The sequence below is a fragment of the Podarcis gaigeae genome (genome assembly GCF_964106915.1).
Source record: "Podarcis gaigeae genome assembly, chromosome: 7".
Lineage (NCBI taxonomy): Eukaryota > Metazoa > Chordata > Lepidosauria > Squamata > Lacertidae > Podarcis > Podarcis gaigeae.
In genome coordinates, this window is record NC_139683.1 from 16,763,403 (window position 1) to 16,783,533 (window position 20,131).

The 20,131-nt window shown below is 47.0% G+C and overlaps 1 protein-coding gene and 1 long non-coding RNA gene across 3 annotated transcripts in view; one reads left to right on the forward strand and one right to left on the reverse strand.

The window, feature by feature from the left end:
- The window catches only part of EXT1 (exostosin glycosyltransferase 1), a 264,890-nt gene that overhangs the window by 233,128 nt on the left and 11,631 nt on the right, over positions 1–20,131 (forward strand). Inside the window, exons 4-8 of the mRNA XM_083749144.1 lie at positions 5,975–6,094; positions 10,291–10,423; positions 13,168–13,286; positions 15,032–15,127; positions 18,959–19,048. Of these exons, the coding sequence (XP_083605270.1) occupies positions 5,975–6,094; positions 10,291–10,423; positions 13,168–13,286; positions 15,032–15,127; positions 18,959–19,048 (558 nt within the window). The remainder of the gene's footprint in view (positions 1–5,974; positions 6,095–10,290; positions 10,424–13,167; positions 13,287–15,031; positions 15,128–18,958; positions 19,049–20,131) is intronic.
- The window catches only part of LOC310849320, a 35,438-nt gene continuing 24,004 nt past the window's right edge, over positions 8,698–20,131 (reverse strand). Inside the window, exons 2-4 of one of the 2 annotated variants that reach the window (XR_014566851.1) lie at positions 11,108–11,302; positions 10,202–10,271; positions 8,698–10,110 (exon numbers count right to left, since the gene is read on the reverse strand). This is a non-coding gene — a long non-coding RNA (uncharacterized lncRNA). Of the gene's footprint in view, positions 10,272–11,107; positions 11,303–20,131 lie in introns of both variants that reach the window. The other variant, XR_014566852.1, reaches the window with a different exon arrangement.

Consider the following 20,131-nt stretch of genomic DNA (forward strand, 5'->3'; position numbering starts at 1 on the left):
TTCAGAAAAGAGGGAGACAGGATTGAATTACAGCAGAACTCAGAACAGCTTAGTTATGAGGTGTTAGGAGAAGGAGGGGGAGAACAGCCAGCTTGGAAAGCATAAAAGAGCCAAACTGCCCGAGATCTCATCGCCCAATTAGAGTTCAAGAGCAATGGGCTCAAGGACATTTGACTACTCCCCCCCCCCCCCCGAAGAGCCAAGCGCTGTTGCTGGGGAGAGAAGGGCAGGAGCTCAGAGTGAGCAATGTCACTATGGAGTAAAGGACAGGATTCTTTGTCTTGCACCACGATGACTGAATAAAACCATAAATACTTTCATGTTTCTTCCTTGCTCTTTGATGCTACTGGGGGGAGGGGAGAATCCCCCAGGCCTGACAGCAAGAGAGGAAGGGAAAATTCACCCTATTCATTTTCTCCCTTCTGGTCCTGATTTTATGCACCTCTGTCTGCTCACGTCAGGGAAACAGAGGCAAATCCCTGCACCTTGATGCATCCAGATGCCAGGAACTGAAACTGGGGTCCTTTCGCGTGCAAAGCATAGAATCAAAGACTTGTAAAGCTAGGATCATCAAGTCCATCCCTCTGCAATGCAGGAATACAGTGGTACCTCAGGTTACATACGCTTCAGGTTACATACTCCACTAACCCAGAAATAGTGCTTCAGGTTAAGAACTTTGCTTCAGGATGAGAACAGAAATCGTACTCCGGCAGCGTGCTAAAGTGGTGCTTCAGGTTAAGAACAGTTTCAGGTTAAGTACAGGTCTCCGGAACGAATTAAGTACTTAACCCGAGGTACCACTGTATACAGCTATCCCATATGGGGATCAAACCTGCAACCTTGGTGTTATCCACACTTGAACCAGCTGAGCTATCCAGCAGTCCAGCACAGCTCTATTGCTTGATTATGGCCCCTGCCATGCAACCGAAATATCTAAATCTTGCACATTTTGAAAATCTGCATGACCCAGTGCTGCAGGATCTGGGCTTTCTGGTTGCAGAAGGTAAAGGGAAGGAAGGATTCCAGGTCTCCCTCTCTTCTCTCCCCCCCTCCACTTGCCTCCCCACATGGGGACATTAATGTTCCAAATCTTTGTCCTGTTCTTGTAATGCAGAATTGATTCTCTTCACAGCTGCTTCCTTACTAAGGCAAGCTACTACGCCATTATTAACAGTGGTTTTTAAAGACCTGGCGCTGAGCCAGAATGTCTGCTCTGGGAAATGTTTTTGTTGTGTTACAGTTTCCCATTTCTCATTTTTAGACTAGCTCGGATGTTTTTATTTACATATTCTCTTCATCCTTGCACCAGCTCCCACTCCAGGAAGCTTGAACCAGTTAGACTCTCTCTCTCTCTCTCTCTCTCTCTCTCTCTCTCTCTCTCTCTCTCCCCCCCATCCTACCCTACTTTTTTTAATGCAAAAGTCATTCCCCCTCCCCACCTTCTCCTTCTCTTCCCCATTATTACACAAATGACCTGCTATTAAAATGTCATCCCTTTCTAATAATTCTAGTGTATTTGTGGCAGATCAGCACAGATCCATCATTTCCCACACCCAACCTCTGGGCCAAGAAGATTAATAGCAAATAGCCAAGCACGGTTAAAAATGGGAGCTCTGGTTTCGGCTCCCATCTGTTAGAAGCGAATCAACTCACACAAAAATATATAGTTTAGAAAATAAGCTTTTCCCCTGCTTTGCAAATATGAATGGCTCGCTCTGTCTAATGGATTTGATGCTTCTTCGTTGCACACACAGGTATATATCAAAAGATTTGGCTGAGAGCGCTTGGGCAAAAATAACTTAATGCGATCAATGCAAATTTATACTACAAAAATAGCTGCCTAACAAGTAAAAATGCATACGCTTAAACATCGCAAAAACCTGTCTCCAAATGCATGTGGCTATTAAACATTCTACCTGTACATATTGCCCAGATATCTTTGCCCTATAACGTTTTAGCCATGAGCAAGGCTGCAAGAACAAATCAAAATACCAGTTTAGTGAAAAAAATAAGTGAAAATAGGCTGCAATTATAAATGCGCTTATTCATGATTAACCCTCACTGGATACATGGGACTCGCTTCTGATTGCACAGTTAGGTTTGGGTATTAGATGATCTGTTGTGATCTGAAGGTTATTTGGAAAGGCAGCTGAGCAGTTTTTAAATAATACTCTAACATCATAGGAAAAATGCACCTTCTGCATAATAACCAGGGTCTCAGCAGTCCTGGTCTGGCTATGAACAGTTGATATATCTGACTATTCTCCTCCTCCTGGCCATTTTTGTTTTGGTTTTTGGCATAATTTTGGCCACAACTTTATTGAATTACAGTAAGTGAGTGGTTGCTTAGGCATTGGTTAGAGACTATCTGTTCCCACTTGGAGGTAGGAACAGAACTGACAACCGCACCCATGCGGAAGTCAGTAGGGGTAAACAATTTTGGGGAGAGAAAAAGCCTGGCACCAGGCTCTCCCCTCTCCCCAAATGCTCCCTGGGGTTCTTGCATGGCCCTAGCCCTTTGCCAGGGATACGGACAAAAGCATGGCGAGCCCTTGGATTCCTTTAATGGAATACCTTTGCAGCAGCAGCATTGGAGGCGCAGGCACAGCCAACCACATCCCCTCCACCAACCAAAAAGTTAACCAATGCCTAACTGCAACCTTACAAGTTGTGACGATTTGCTACACATTGGGCAAAAACCAAATGGCACCAGCCAATCAGCCAAATGGACAAAATTCCTACCAGGCCCCCTCTCCAAGGCAGGCGACCCCATGACAGGCATAGCAAGGTCAGCGCAAACAAATCCTAAATAAAGGGAGGGTGGGTGGGTAATCCGATGTGCGCAGTGAAAAGAAGAAGCTCAACGCTGCGCACAGGGACCTATATAGCACCCCTATCAATCAAATAAAATTGCAACAATCAATTTTCCCCAGCAACATTGGAGGTGCCCAATCAAATCCGTGGCCACCCAAACTAACCCGCCCAGCAACAGGGGATGTCATGGTTGCTCCCACCGCAACACGTGGTCTCCATGAAGGAGAACCCGCTTTGTAGTTCAACAACCTATCCCATTGTCTTGGGACCTTTTGTTTCACACCTGACATTCATTATGGGCTTAATGTTTTGCTGAAGCAATCTCAGGAAAGTTGGACACTTCAAACTGGGCTGCTTTTAGTTGAACTTGATGCCAAGTCTATATGAAATCTGTGCTTGACATAAGGAGATCCTTGCCACCGAGCTGCCCCTCCCAAAAGGCTGCCCCTCCCAAAAGGCTATGCAGAGAACAGATGTATTCTCATTAAGAATTTTTTATTGGGAAATGGATTTTCCCCCAACCCCCTCCGATAAGTGAGAAGGGTGTGCGTGAGTGAGAAAGCATTCGCTGTGTGTAATCTAATATCTAAGAGGAAAATGCAGAGCAGCACAAATCAAAAGCAAACATAGGTGCTTGCCTTGTGCATAATTAGTCAGGAAAGAATATATGAAAAAATATATGAATATTTGAAAGGCTTAGAGGGAACGCAGGCCTCTAATGAGAAAACACTGTGCTCCAAACAAAAGGAAGGATTTATTTCTGCACCCCCTTCAGATAAGCTTGTCTAAATAAACAGCAGAAAGTGAAGAACAGAAAAGTACCTGGGTGCATTTATTTTGCTGTGTCTGTGCATATGCATGTTCCTTGAATGAGTCTGCAAGGTGCCTGAAGGCCATGAGTTGGGCAAACCTCAATCTTGCATGGTCTATTTCTTTCTTTTCCCCCTTGTTTGTTTGTGGAACGCGAATCCCTGTGGTCCAGCAATGAGTGTAAGAATTATAAAGCAAGAACACACACTTGGGAAGGTATTAAAGCATAACTCAGCTGGGTTAACTGGCCCCAAGTAGATACTCCTGCTTTTAAGAACACAATCCAGCCTGGCTGGATATAGATCGAAGTCTAGTTAGTCCTGTGTACTTTGCATGGATGCTAGGAAACAGCAGGCATTAGGTGGTACCCTGGAAATCTAGTATCAGTGGCCACTAGCCGCAGTGGCTAAGTTCTACCTCCACTATCAGTGCGACTCTGAATAAGTTGCTATGAGTCATAGGTGGGCAGAGTGTTGCGTTTATGTCCACTTGCAGGCTTCCCACAGACATTTGGTTGGTCATCATGAGAGCAGAATGTTGGAGAAGATGGCCCATTGGCCTAAATTGACAGGCTCATGCCATGATCTAGTTTTTGGCCACATGTGATCTAGTCCCCATGGGTAGCCAATGTGGTGCTTTCCAGATATTGCTGGACTGCAGCACCCATAGTCCCAGCTGGCAGGGCTGATGAGAGCTGGAGTCCAGGAATATCTGGAGATTAAAGGTAAAGGACCCTGGACAGTTACGTCCAGTCAAAGGCGACTATGGGGTGTGGCGCTCATCTCACTTTTCAGGCTGAGGGAGCCGGCATTTGTCCACAAATAGCTTTCCAGGTCATGTGGCCAGCATGACTAAACCGCTTCTGGTGCAACAGAACCCGTGACGGAAACCAGAGCTCATGGAAATGCAGTTCACCTTCCTGCCACAGTGGTACCTATTTATCTGCTTGCACTGGTGTGCGTTCAAGCTGCTAGGTTGGCAGGAGCTGGTACAGAGCAATGGGAGCACACCTGTCAGAGAAGTTCCTTCACTGACATCACCCCATTGCGGGGATTCAAACTGCTGACCTTCTGATCGGCAAGCCCAAGAGGCTCCGTGGTTTAGACCACAGTGCCACCCGTGTCCCATATCTGGAGGCCACCATCTTGACAACCTCTAGTTAAACCACTTTCCCTAAGGGTGGCCACGGTGAACTGGGAACGAAACACATTGAGCTAGTTCATATATTGACAGTACAGGACCGTATCTTTTTTAAAAACAAAATTTTATTGGTTTTGAAGCAAATAGAATAACCATTAAACAATTATCTAGCAGTACAACTAATGGTGTTTGTTTTACCCCTTGTCTCTAGACATACACTTAACACAGTCAACATTCAGACATAACGTAACCTCTCCATTGAGAATATTGAGTGGTTGGTATAAGGAGGTCTTGATTTTGGTCATTAACATAAAAGAAACAGGTCCATGTTTCTTGGAAAGTGTCTCTATTATTATGTCTTTAATGGCCCTCCTACGTCTGGTGAGATGCTCAGATATTGCTGTATCCCAGATATTATTTTCCCATATGTTCAGGGGTATTTCATTCTGGTTCTTCCATTTCTGGGCTATCGTTAATCGTGCCACAGTCAGTAAGAAGCCTACTATTCATCGTGGCAGAGCGTAGAGCCTAAGTCTATGTCTGAAGATCGTAGGGCTAAGGCAGGATTTGGAGAAAGTGGTTGGCCTGTAATTGGGCCATATCTGAGGGGTCATATCTGTCAGGTCATATGGCCTCCGTTGGGGTTGCTTGTCTAGTCAAGCCAGCTTCCTACTGCTAAGAAGAAGGGGGAAATGAGAAAGGAACTGAACCTTTCTGATTTTGAAAGATTATAGGGCACCCACACTGAGGGCACTGGAACCCCAAAATAAGAATAACAACTACACGGCATTGATGCTAAATTCTCACAACTATTTTAAAGGGAAAGAGTAGCAGCTCGCTGTTAGCTTGCTAAAAGAGGCAGGGTAAGGTTGCGAACCTATCTTGTTCTGGAAAAGTCTCTGATTTTGCAAACTCTCAGAAGTGTGGGAAGCACAGCCTGTCCAGTCGGAAGTGGGACAGAGAGACAGCAGCACAAACGAGCAGCCTGTATAATTCAATTTCCAATTACTGCTATCACGGCTGCTGCTGTTGTCTGACAGTGTGGATTGTGTGCTTCAAATGGGAGCCAAATGCACTATGCGCTGATCTATAAAACCTAAACTGATTGTGCCGTAAACGGATCATCTGGAAAGGCCCCCAGAAGTGCCTTAATGTTCTCGGGTTGCAATGTTTTCTACACTGTCTGATTTGTTTCAACGTTGTATTACAGATCCCTTCTACAATCAGGTCTATCCATCAGGATAAAATCCTAGCACTTAGACAGCAGACACAGTTCTTGTGGGAGGCTTATTTTTCTTCGGTTGAGAAGATTGTATTGACCACGCTAGAGGTGAGTAACTGTTCTCAGATATTAGTTGAGGCGTTGGCGGTCTCAGTGCCCAGGCTTTGTCTGACCTTGGCTCTTGAGGGGGGAGACAGTGGGTCCCCCGGGAGGGGGTTGTGTGCACATGTGAGGAATGGGGCAGAGGAAAGACCTTCACCGTCTCTATAACTTTTCTCCCCTGAGGAAATAACGTTTCTTTGTTACTGGGCCTGGTGTAAGAAAAAATGACACCATGACAAATGAGAAGCCATTCCACTTCCAGGCAAAAGTTGCCTCGTGCAGACTAGTGGCTTCTTGGGGGCTTTGCGGTGGGTAAATCAGTATTCTTGTCGTGCCTGGCGAATGAGGTCTTTTAGGGAACCTTCCTGGATAAATCGCTTTTCTGAAGAAGTAGAATTGCAAAGCCCTCTCTTCTAATGGCAGGCTTTTGTGCCCCCAAGACATTTTGATGGCCTTTTGACTGGTCTGCCTGGGGTGGTGTGGGGTGAGGCGCTTAGTAGGACATAGAGTAGATTCAAGAGGAAGATGACAGAAAACTAACAAGGAACTCTGATGGGAAACGAAACGAGTCTGCCACATTTTCAAAAGGATTTTTGTAGAGCTGTGGGTGCATGTTACAAACCCTCACACACACACATCTCTCTCTCTCTCTGGGACTAAGATGTGATGTTAAAAGTGATTTAGTATTATCAGCACTAGCAATTTCAATTTCTGTTACTCCACAGCTGATGGGGAATGTTATTATCCTAGTTTGCCGCAAACCATGGTTTCCTGTTTAGTCCAAACCCTGCTAACCATGGCTTGCAGAAGCCCCATCGAACTATGGTTTGGGGCCCTGTTCTTCTAAGCAATTTGGGTTTGGTTCAGAAATAATGACAAAGTCTAGGTTGCTGCAAACCACAAATGGTTTGCACATGCAAGGCAAGGAAGGAATGTATGTAAGCCCAAGGCCGCCATCAAACCATCAAACCATGGTTAATGCTATTCAGATTCCCTCATCAACTATGATATGTAACCACACTTCAAACCATGTTTTCGAGTGCTGGTCTATGAGGGAACCATGGCTGGCACATCTTAACTTTTGATAGTGGTTAGCACTGTCCTGAGGAAAAAAAGAGAGGAGTGCAGACTTTCTCTCCATTTCTAAACCATGGTTTGCAAGGGACCGTCATTTTATCTGCATTTGGCCCTTCTCTAGTGCACACACACACACACCCTTAAGTCTCATTCGGTTATGCTGACTCAGTTGCAGCCAACATGTTTCTCTCCAGATGTTGATGGACTCCAACTCCCATCAGCCTCTGCCAGCATGGCCAGTGAGTAGGGATGGTGGGTGTTGTAGTCCAGTAACCTCTGATGGGCACCTCATTGGCTACCCGTGAACTAGATGAAATGTGAAGCTTACCTAATGCAACACGCTTTCCTTTGGTGAGAAGTTCCCATGTTCAGCCCATATTGGATTCCCCACCCCCTTGAATGAGAGTTGACTTGAATTAGCAGAAGTGTGTGTGTGTCCCCAATAAAAGTGGAATTGTGGCAAGCCTACACACTAATGTTAGAAACAGAAAAAACATCTTTTTAGATTTAATTTTCAGCAGGGATTTCTTTAATGCCATTATCTTTTACAAGGCAAAATCCAAAGATGGTATTTAGCAACATGTGTGCACCAATTTTCCCTGTGCTTTTTATTGTTAATGGAGGAGCTGTAAATTTGTTCCCTTTTTGTCCTTTCCTGTATCCTTTATTACAGATTCCTCCCCCTCGCCTCCCCCCCCCCGGTCTGTTTCAGCTCTGCAGACAGTTAAGTGTTGTTTTCATGGCCAGAAATAGCCATCTGTTAAATTGGGTAAAGCCCTTTTAGGTCAGGACCTTGGCCCGCAAAATAACGGGATCTGTAAGCAGCACAAGCACATCTGAACAAAGGCATTGGATGCCTGCTTCAAAAACTGAACCTGGCTGAGTTGCAGGGAGGAAAAGCATTGTCCTGAATCTCAACAGTGAAACAGTATTGTGTATGATCCGTGTCATTTAACTAGAGAAGTGCCCTTTCTGCACGGTCACAGGAAAACCAAACTTGGCATTCCTGCTGCAGTTTTATTGGTTGTTTCTTCTGAATGGGCAACAGCAAGAACGACAGAGACCGGGAAATGGAAATATCGTAGAGTTGGAAGGGACGCTGAGGGTCATCTAGTCCAACCCCCCTACAACGCAGGAATATGCAGCTGTCCCATATGGGGATTGAGCCCTTTAACCTTGGCATTATTAGCACCACGCTCAACTGAGCTATCCAGGCATATTTATCTTACTTATTTCTTCCATTTGCATGCCAACCTTCATCCATAGATCTCAGGGTGGTCCGCAACATAAAATTACAATCTAATTACAATAATTAGAAATTGGAATACAAAAAGGGGAGGTATGAGGAGGTCGGGGAAGTAAGTTATAAGAAAATAAGGGAATGAAACTTTACTTGTTTTTAAATAGTTTTTAGTTTTGTACTTTGTTTATTTTTTATATTTGTTATTTTTTGTGTTTGTGTTTTGCTTTTATTATTGTTCTTTTTATGTATAATTTTTGAAATTTCAATAAATATCTTTTTTTTAAAAAAAAAATTACAATCTAAAAAACCCCCACAAAATAAGAACAGCAGCAAACCAAGAATTCCCCGTCCCACAACACATTTAAAAAGGCATGGGATGTCAATCAGTCAAATGCCTGGTTTAAGAGGAACATTTTCAGGCCTGGCACCTAAAAATGCATAATGAAGGTGCCAGGCGAGCTTCCCTGGGGAGAGCATTCTACAAATGAGGGGCCACCACCGAAAAGGCCCCTTCTTGTGTTGCCGCTCTCCGGACCACGCATGAAGGAGGCACACAAAGAAGGGCCTCATAGGATGAACACAGAGTCTGGGGTGGTTCATATGGAGAGAAACAGTCCTTGAGGAACTGCAGTCCTAGGCCATTTAAAGGTCAAATACTGCACTTTGAATTGAGGCCGGAAACTAATTGGCAGCCAGTGCAGTTGGGCCACTTAGCAACTCAGACCGTCGGGCCCACCTCACTCTGTATTTCCTACACTAGGAGTGGGGGGACTACAGATCTTGTTGGACTCCAATTCCCATCAGCCCCAGGCTAGCATGGCTAACGGTCAAGGATGATGGGTTCTGGAGTCCAACAACATTTGGACTTGGTCACAGGTTCTCTACACTGACTAGCACTTTTCCAGAGTTTCAGACCTTCCCAGTTTTTGTCCCCTGGAGAAGCCACGGACCAAGCCTAGATCATTCTCCTGCATTTGAAATGTGTGCTCTGTCACTGAGCTGTGAGCACTGGTCCCTTCCTTGTGGAATTTCCCTCAGCAGGCAGACCTTATTTTCATTAGACCTTTTGGAATATTCCTGTTTGTTTATTGCGGCTTCACTTAACATTGGCCATGCTGGCTGGAATTGATGGAGATTGTATGCACCTTTTGTGGGGACGATACCCAAGGTTGGGCCTTGCATTTAAAAAACAGGAGCTGATCTCCTCAGCATCTTGCTTTTTTGAACCCATACAAAATCAGCTGCTTTCTTCCATGCTTGCACAGAATTGGAGCAGAACCAAATAAATGTTACTGCACCTTTGGTTTTTCCTTGGGCCGAAGCCATGGGGCTAAGTTTACATTCTGCTCCATGCAATTTGTGTACACCATATTTTTGTGTGTGTGTGCGTGGGGCGGGGGAGAAGGGGAAGGAGGCGAAGGTAACAGTCATCGTTATTCCAGGAAGGTATCACCCTGTCTAAATCTACTGCCAGACTAATTATCTTATGCAGGACATTGATGGCAAAATTGTAGCATGGATTCATCAGCCTCGCAAGCTGACATGCCATTTTAAAGAGCGAAAATATTTTGACTCCGGCTTGCAGCATCTAATAAGTTCGCTCTGTTGCCACGGTTTCTGCGGCGCCTAATGAGGTAGTTTGAATACCATTATGCGAGGCTTCTAACCCGCAGGAATGCGTACGGGTCCAGCATCATCGAGGCTGCTTGGGAGAAAAGAGAAATAGATTAAACAGGAATGCTAAACAACCGGCCTCTTGCTGGCTTTCTGCAGAAAAGTGTGCTGATTGCTACCTTCGGCAAGCAACGTCACCTCTCCCGTTTCTCATTCGGACCTTCTTAAGAGTCGCTCCTTTATCCCTTTCTTTTTTCCCTTTTAACAGATTATTCAAGACAGAATATTTAAGCACATATCACGCAACAGCTTAATATGGAACAATCACCCCGGAGGGTTATTTGTACTGCCACAGTATTCATCATATCTGGGAGATTTTCCTTACTATTATGCTAATCTAGGTAAGTGATTCTCTGTGCATGACCTTCCCTATACGGAGGCTAGATCTCATGGTGTGTCACAAAGGGGGTACGGGCTTTTCAAAAAACCTGGGTGCAGGGCTGTCTTAAGCATATGTAGCGCTGGAGTGCAAAGATCCACCCAACGCGCGTGCCCCCCAAGATTGCCCAGTCCCAGGAGCGCAGGAGGGCGGAGCCAGCCAGCCGCCTGCCTCAGCATCTCGCTGGCTCGGTCACCCCAGAGCCGCCCACAGCAGAAGAGCCTGCCGCAGCGCTCTAACCAACAGGCGGGCTCTTCCCCAGACTCAACTCTCGGGCCCCGGACTCTCGGTCTGGCACCCTGAGAGTCCAGCGCCCGGGTGCCCCGCACCCCCAGTGCCTATGGATAAGACGGCCCAGCCTGGGTGCGCAAATCAGGAACCAGGCTTGTGGCACTCCCACCTCACCTCCCCTTTCTGGAGTGAGTCTCCCCACATCCCCCCAGTTCTTTTCCTTCTCAGCATTAACCCCTGTTAGCTTGCCTTCAAACTGGGCTGCTCAAGTGTTGCTGTCAAACACTTGAAGAAGCTAACGGGGGTGTCTGAACTTTTAGTTGGAAGGAACACCTCAGAAGCACAATTTTAGCCAACCATTCCAGGAAGCAGTCATCACCCCACTTCCCCAAGCAACCCCCCCCCCAAAAAAAACCCCAGTTATCTTGCAAAAGAGGGAGGGGGTAGTAAATGGCATGGGGTCTTCATTCCAAAGAGAAGACTGGTTCTGTGGCAGAGCAGGCAGTGAGTCCCACTAGCTTCAAGGTCACTTCAAGCACATTTTAAGCTCTTGTCTCTGGAATTCTCCCAGCTCCCTATGAAGCGATGCAAACCGTATTTCTCTTGTGAACTAGAAAGATCGGAAGGGAAGTTTTGAGGCGCTTCTACGAGCCGTTGTGATGAGAGGATCTGCTGTGCTTTTAAGCTGTAGCGTTTCTATAAATGCCACATGTATTGCAAAGACATGTTTAGCACCAGTGGAGGCCATTGCTTTGCCAGTTCTCATGCGCAAATTCTGTGGAGTTGCCAATTGGCCAACAAGTGTGGCATCTTACACGCCACAGAAGGAGTGCTGTGCAGATCTGATTATGGTGATTAGGATGGTTAAAATGTGCTCACATCTCCCTCTGCTTGCATCAGCTGACACCTGTCTACTTATATAACGGACCCCTGATATTTCCACCTCTTGATCTTACTTCATTTCACCACAGGGTTGTTGTTCCCTATATCATCAGTGCCTTACACACACACACACACACACACACACACACACACACACACACACTATTGGTTGTGGTTGGAGCAGAATTTGGGTCTCAAAGAAAGCAGTGGGAGAGAATAGCTCTTAGTGTGGTGGGGAGGTTGAGCCACGCATCATAGCTGCCCATGACCTGTGGGTCATGCAAGATGCGTGCTGGAAATCCTTCATGTTGAGGACCTGCTCCCCACGTACCTGTAGAGAGAGTTTCAAGTTTACGAAATCGATGGGCAAACTTTCTAAGCTTATGGAATCCATTCTAATCGTAAGGACTTGCCTTGCAATGTAAGCTGCACTTACGCACCTGTGTCAGCAGTTCCTAAGTTGACAAGAGAGGCCGATTCAAAAGAAGCCCTCCGTGCACAAAAGCCGACAGGTGGGGGGTCAGCAAACAACTAAAAGGGACTTTCCGTTTATTATTTGTTCATAAATTCAGACTTAATCATTAGCAGTTCAAAGCTGTGCACGTGAAAATTAACCGTTCAGCAATAAAATCATCATAATCGTAAAACCCAACGGAACACTGCCTTCAAAGAAAGTCTTTGTCTGGTGCCTGAATATGAGCAAGGAGCGTGCCTCTCTAATCTCAGTTGGGAGGGAGTTCCACAGGCTTGGAACATGTGGCTTCTGGTTGTTACAAGACATGCCTCTGAGCCATCGGGGACCCCCAACAGGAGTCAAGCAGGGAGATAAGGGATTGGGGCCTTGTAACTGATAAGGGCCTTGTAAATTCACACCAAAGCCTTACATTTGGCTAGGTAACAAATGGGCAGGCATAGCAGCTATGGGGCAAGTTTGACCCGTGACCCACCAAGCCCAGTATTGTCTACTTAGATGGGCAGTGGCTGCCCAAGATCTCACAAGGACTGCCTTCCCATCTCCTGGTCCTTTTAGCTGGCTGTACCAAGAGACTGAACCTGAGACTTTCCACTGATCTGTGGCTCCGCTCCTGCTCATGAAGTGGGACCTTCCGTCCACCAGGCCTCTCTCCAGCTGATCAGCCAACACCAGTCTTCCTCACAGCCCTGGTACCCTCCAGCTATTCTGGGCTACAGCGTCTATCAGGGCCAGCCCAGTTGGAGAAGGCTGGCCTAGACGGTCTGATCCTCTGGGTGACCTTAGGCCAGTCACTGGGCTAGCCTACCTCACAGGGCTGTTGTGGGGAATTAAACAAGGAGCAATGCCTTCCACTTTGAGCTCCTTGGGTAAAAAAAAAGGGATAAAATTGCAATAGATAAAATCAATAAAAGCCCAGGGCAGGGAGTGAAGCAAATAGCTCTTGATCCCTCCAACCTCCACACATGAGGAGCGGGGAAGTCAACAAATTTCATTTTGTTTCAGATGACAGCAATTCTTTAATGCTCAGATTGTCGCCCTTTACATAACAATATTGATTTGTCACCCTTTGCTTAACAACGTATATTTATATATATTTTTACTGCTGGCTTCCTTTCCAGGCGTCAAGCCCCCATGCAAATTCACCGCCGTTATCCATGCAGTTACTCCTTTAGTTTCTCAGTCTCAACCTGTGCTGAAACTCCTGGTTGCTGTAGCCAAATCCCAGTACTGTTCACAGGTAAGGAATTATACTTGGCCTCTAGGCGGTCCACCATTGAGCCGTGTCTCTGGGATTACTTCAAAATAAAGGGTCCTCTTTGACATGCCTCTTGCTTGATAGATGTCGATGTGCTTTTCTAATGCAGGGCTTTGGCAAATTCAACAGAGCTTAAAGAGATGTAAATAGCTTTTGTTTCGGGTGAAGATGGCACACTCTCCTGCGCCGAGTCAGACAGATGGTCCATCTCGCTCTGCCTGCCAGAGCCTGGAGGCCTCCAGAAGTTGTTGCACTGCAATTAGAGCACGAGACTCTTAATCTCATGGTCGTGGGTTTGAGCCCCGCGTTGGGCAAAAGATTCTTGCATTGCAGGGGGTCAGACTAGATGATTCCTGGGTCCCCTTCCTGCTGTACAGTTCTGTGATTCTAATTACCAGCTCCAGCCAGGAATGCCAGCAGTCAAAGGTGATGCCAATGTCTGATCTAGTCAATAACTCTGTTCTGACTAGCAATGGCTTTCTGGGGAGTCAGGCAAGTGTCTTTCTGGTAGCTGAGATCCTATGGAGTTGCCAGAGATTGCTCTCCACCCTTACTGAAATATCATCCAGGAAGTTTTGATTCCATGCGAACTGTGTCAAAATGGAAAAAGATGGTTGTGCAGCAGGCCTCGTTGGAGAGTTGTGGCCAGCAGCACATGTTCCACAAATCTTTTATCCTCCCAAAGGTATGCTAGTTGGTTTTGCATCCTTGTCTAAGGTCCAGTCCCAGAGGATATATTTTAGTTTAATTTACTGCCTCCTGAGACATTTATTGTCAGGCTAGCAGCTTTCTGTGCTTTAAAACTGAGATGGGGAACCTGTGGCTCTTTCAGGTGCTGAAGAACTACAACTCCCGTTATCACTGATCATGGACCAGGGCTGATGGGGTCTAAAGCCCAATTTCCGGAGGGCCACCAGCCAGCCAGCCCTACTTTAAAATAACAAAATGCAGAATTCTGCACCTGCATTTAAAATCCTGTGTCAAGGGAAGCTGGATTCTGCAACATGTTCAAATTAATTAAGGCACTATTTTCTCTTGAATAACTCTGCAGCTGTTACCATTCTGAATGTGCTGTTTTTGCTATGAAATGCATGGAAGAGAGATTACAAATCTTGCTCAGGCACCTTCCTGTTTACTGAGATTTCATCAAGAAGTCCCTACTAACTTCCAAGCTTATATTTCCAGTCATAATGGTTAGAAACCTGCCTTAAAATGTACCCGAAAGCAGAGATTCTTAGAAAGCTGAATCTAGCTTCCACACATTCTTTCCTACTTCTGGAATCACAGCACACAGGCAACTCTGAAAGCTTAGCCGGGAGCTGGGCCTGATCCCCGCCCAGTGCTCACACAGCACGACAGAAGCGGCAGAAAACTGCGTATCATACCAGCAGCATTAAAGCGAGAAGAGCCTCCTCTTTATATAATGGAACATTTTGGCCTTTGGCCTCTGCCAAAGTGAGCTGTAAGGATCCTTCCAGATGTGGCACAAATTGTTGTTCTGATGGCATCTGTCAAAGGGGTTGAGTCCCGTCCCCCCCGTCCCCCATTGTCAGGACAGAAAAATGAGTCATGTACTTTTCTCTCTGGAAAAGAATTGGTTTGAACAATTTAATTTAATCTTTTTGGGGAAGCTCAGAATTGAACCGTGTAACTAAGGAGGACGCTTGAGCTTTGTCTTTGGGCTACGCAGGCATTCCACTCAATGAAGAATGAATTTTCCTTTTCAGATCATTGTCTTATGGAATTGCGATAAACCCCTCCCTGCCAAGCACCGATGGCCTGCCACTGCTGTTCCTGTTATTGTCATTGAAGGAGAGAGCAAAGTACGTTTGGTCATGCCAAGGTCTCAGTCATGGGGACTAAATAACATTCATTCATTATTTGTTCGTTCATTCATGCATAAAAAAAATAAATTATGCATCGCTATATCCTAAAAGGGGACGTGGGTGGCACTATGGGTTAAACCACAAAGCCTAGGACTTGCCGATCAGAAGATCGGCGGTTCGAATCCCTGCAATGGGGCGAGTTCCCGTTGCTCTGTCCCTCCTCCTGCCAACCTAGCAGTTCGAAAGCACGTCAAAGTGCAAGTAGATAAATAGGTACCACTCCGGCGGGAAGGTAAATGGTGTTTCCATGCGCTGCTCTGGTTCACCAAAAACGGCTTAGCTATGCTGGCCACATGACCTGGAAGCTGTACACCAGCTCCCTTGGCCAGTAAAACAAGATGAGCACCGCAATCCCAGAGTCGTCCGCAACTGGACCTAACAGTCAGGGGTCCCTTTATCTTTACCTTTACTATATCCTAAAAGTACGTCGGATTCCAACAATATTGTCAGGGATTGGACTGAGGAGGAATGGTGGAGACTGCCCCCCGCTGCACTTCCCAGAGAAGAGGGAGACAATACAGACTTAGAACAGCGGTTTGCAGAAGGTCATACTTCATAGGCTGCAGAGCAGAGAAGCTGGAAAATATTGGGAGAGGAGCAGGAAGAAGAAGCAGCACCAGGGGAGAGACAGCTGACTGGCTCAGTGTCCTTGGAAAGCATGCCAGACCCCCCCCCCCCTTTCCAGGTCCCAGCAAGCATTGAGAGTAGGAGAACAAGAAAGCTCAGAGGCAGAAAGCACATATCAGCCGTCGTAGGGATGACGTTTGGTGGGAGAGATGGAGGGGGTGGGACTTTACTCAGAGACTTTACTCAGACTTTACTCTCCAAGAGAGACATCATTTATACATATCTCTCTCTGAGTATTGAATAAAAGACTTGGTAAGAACTCTTCTTGTTTATCTACTTCTTGGCTGGGAAGTTACAGGGAACCAGGCAGAGGGCCTTCTCGGCAGTGGCACCCGCCCTGTGGAACGCCCTCCCACCAGATGTCAAAGAGAAGAACAACTACCAGACTTTTAGAAGACATCTGAAGGCAGCCCTGTTGAGGGAAGCTTTTAATGTTTAACAGACCACTGTATTTTAATACTTTGTTGGAAGCTGCCCAGAGTGGGTGGGGAAACCCAGCCAGATGGGTGGGGTATAAATAAATTATTATTATTATTATTGGCCGCCCACCGTGGGAGGTATCGGATTCCCTGAAGCCTATAAATACATGAAACCAAACAATAAAAACCAAAAAGATTTAAAGCAAGTTAAAAGCAAAAAAGAAATTAAAAACAGTGGACTCTTAATTGCTTGCATGGGCCTCATGGAACGGAAAGGTTTTCAGCGAGCTTTGGCACAAAAGCTCCCGCTGAATTTCTAGTGGCAGGGTGTTCCACAGGGCGGTGGTGGTGGTTTTCCCACTTTTTACATCGGAAGCTGCCTCATACCCAGTCCATCTAGCTCAGTAATGTTCACACTGATCAGCAGTGGCCCTCCAGTGTTTCAGACGGGGACATTTCTAATCCTACCTGCTGATACCAGGGACTGAACCTGAGCCTTTGACCTGAGCTAGCAGGGCTCTGCTGACATTCTTGCAACTCTAGGGCTTGCTGATATCAAAGATGTCAACCCTTGGAAGCAGCCCTTCCACAGGTAAAAAAGTCCAGGTTCCTGGGATTCTTTTCCCAAACAACCACCAGATACGTTGGTGTGGTTATGTCTGGCTGAAAGCTTGGTTTTGTGCTGCTCTCCTCTGCACCAGAGAAAGGGCTGTGCGGCGTATTTCCAAACTCGCCACATTTTCTTTTGCACAGCGCATTGGACCTCAGAGTCTTCTTTTCCATGCACACACAGAAACATGTCCTGTCCCCCCCCCCCCCATGAACAGCCTGTGATATAAATGCTAAACTGGTGGAAGGAAAAGAGTCTAATCTTGGTTTAACTGACATGGAATACAGCGTGGAAGGCTTGGGGTTTGGGTTTGGTTTTTATCAGCCAGCTGTCTAGAGCAGAACGAATTTTCACTCTGAAGTTTTCCAGGTGCTTTACGGCTGTTTGAAATGTACGGGCCCTGGGTTTACTGTCTCTCCCCCCCCCCCCCGGTAGATTTGACAAGGGAAAAGTCAGTGCGTGGCTAAGCTGCCAGGTAACTAGGTTCCTGACTCTATATAGTGGCCATGTGAGCAGTACCAGGAGATTTGCTGCAGGGCTGAGATAGGAGGCTGCCGCTTGGAGATTGCCCACCTCTTCTGCCATTATTGTTTCTACTTTTCCTGTATCAGAGAGCCCAAGGGAACAAAATGCCCCCTCAAATTCCAAAGCATGTGTAGGAACGTGCCTTAGAGGCATCTTAGAGACAACAAAGAAATCTTGACGTGCGGTCAACAGCACGCCATTCGCACGCTGGCAGGTTGCTCTGCGCTCCAGAATAAATTCCCAAAGGGGGAGGGAGAAAACAAAATGTCTGGACTTCAGAATGTATGATCTGAGCCAGGGGCAGGCAACATCTGGCTCCCCCTCCTCACCTGAGATGGTCAGGACTACAACTCCCATCATCCCTGACTGTTGGCCTTGCTGGCTGGGGCTGATGGGAGTTGGAATCCAACATTTGGCGGATGCAAGGTCGCCTGTCCTTGCTTTCTCAACCTGTGGGTCCCCAGATGTTGTTGACCTACAACTCCCATCACCCCTAGCTAGCAGGGCCAGAGTTCAGGGATGATGGGAGTTGTAGTCCAACAACATCTGGGGACCCACAGGTTGAGAACCACTGCCTAAACCGAGGGTTCTCAAACATGGGTCTCTGGCTGCTTTGGGACTACAACTCCCATCATCCGTAGCTAGCGGGACTGGATGATGGGAATTGTAGTCCGAAAACAGCTGGAGACCCACCTTTGGGAAACCCTGCTCTAAACCAAATTTAGAGCAAGCTTTTAAAGACGTGGGACTGACCCACCTTTAGTCCAAACATGCATTCAGGGGTTGGCTGCTCAATTTGCCGGCATATATGCGTATGGGTGGTAGGTCAGCTTGTGACCCGCCTTAGGTTTGGTTGAAATCCCCACTTGAGTGACTTTCAGCCAGTCGCTGCCTCCTAGTCGACCTTGCAGGGGCAGTTGTGAGGATTCAAGTGGGAAGGGCAACCATAGCTACTGCCTTCAGCTCTTTGTAGCAAATGCATCCATGTCTCTCTCTCTGCTGCTTCTTTTCATATAGCTACCCATAATGGATATAAAAATCAAAATAAAGCAACAACCTCCTGGCACGGGAATCTGCAGGGATTTTTACAAGGCCTGTACAATTCACCCCGTACCTTAAATTCTACAGCTTGCTAGGAACTTGCGTGTCTTGTTTTTGAACGAAAGCTGGGAATCAGGGGCTTGTGGTTCATGGGAGAGGGAAACTGCACCCCTTACTCCCCCCCCACTGCAGACACCTAGACACCTAACACACCTGAGCATTACACATGACAAAAATCAGGTGGAAGGGAGCAGCCGTGAGCCCCCGCGGTGCTGCCATTTCAAAACAAATTGGCGGATAACGTAGCAGCGGAAACAAGGAGCCTGCACGGGAGGAATGCGTAGCGAGCTACCACGAAATTCAATTCTTCTTATCTGACCAGTCATCCTCAAATCTTCCCCGGACCTTTCTGTTCAATGGGGTCATTTCCTCCATTAATGTGACGGCAGAGAGTTAACTCTTCCAATTTGGGTCTAAAAGGGGTGCTGCCCTTGGCAGGGCAAGTCTCATGAGCTGAGCGCTGACCCTCTTTATCCCCCTCCGCAGGTGATGAGCAGCCGCTTCCTGCCCTACGAGAACATTGTCACGGATGCTGTTCTAAGCCTCGATGAGGATACGGTGCTTTCAACCACTGAGGTGAGACCTCTTCCCGGCCAAGTCTGCTGCTTTGCTTTTTGCTCTTCACAGTTTTTGTGCTGGCTGCGTAGGCGAGGATTGCATGATCAGCCATCTCTGACATTAGAAATATAGGAAGCTGGCTTTGCACCGAGCCAGACCATGGGAGTCCACCTAGTTCAGTGCTGTTTACACTGTCCGGCAGCAGCTGTCCAGGGTTTCAAGCAAAAGCTTTTCCCATGCCTACCTGGAACTGCCAGAGTTTGCACCTGGGACCTACTTTCCTTTTTAAAAATATTTTTTATTAAAGGTTTTCTTGTGTTAACGAGACAGACAAATAAGCAGAGAAAAGTACAATTTGGGGGGAAAGAAAGGGGAGAGAGAGTGTGATGGGAATGTTGTTCTTTCATTCTATGGCCTAGTGGTGGTGCAGTGGTATCTCTGGTTGCAAACAGGATCCGTTCCAGAGGCCCGTTCGCAACATGAAAAGACCGCAACCTGAAGCGCCGTATCTGCGCAAGTGTGTGGCGCGATTTGGTGCTTCTGCGCATGCACAAAGCACGATTTAGCACTTCATGCGTGAGCGGCAAAACCCAGAAGTAACCCTTTCTGGTACTTCCGGGTTGCCTCAGGACGCAACCTGAAAAAACGTAACATGAAGCAAACGTAACATGAGATATGACTGTATAGGGATTATGTCAGTATCACAAGTAGAGGTCCTTTGCAGAGAGAGAGATTAGGGCATGGGTCGGCAAACTAGGGACTGGGGGCCAGATCAAGCCCAATTGCCTTCTGGATCCGGCCCACGGACACTCCAGAAATCGCCGCACGGATCACCAGCGGACACGTTTTTCCCCTCACATGGCGGTGGTGGCAGCGGCGCCTCCTTCCTCCCTCCTCCTGGCTTCTCCCCACCCTGCCTAGAGGAGGAAGGGGGCTGGGCTTTGTTGGTGCCAGCAGCAGCCGTGCTCAAGCGGCCGCCATTTTAAGCAGCCCCTCTCTGGAGCCTTTTGCACGCCGCTCATCATCCCTCTGCCACCGGCCCCTGCCACTCGCAAGACACAGGTAAGCACCCACTAGGGCTCGTGGTGCTCTTGCATCATT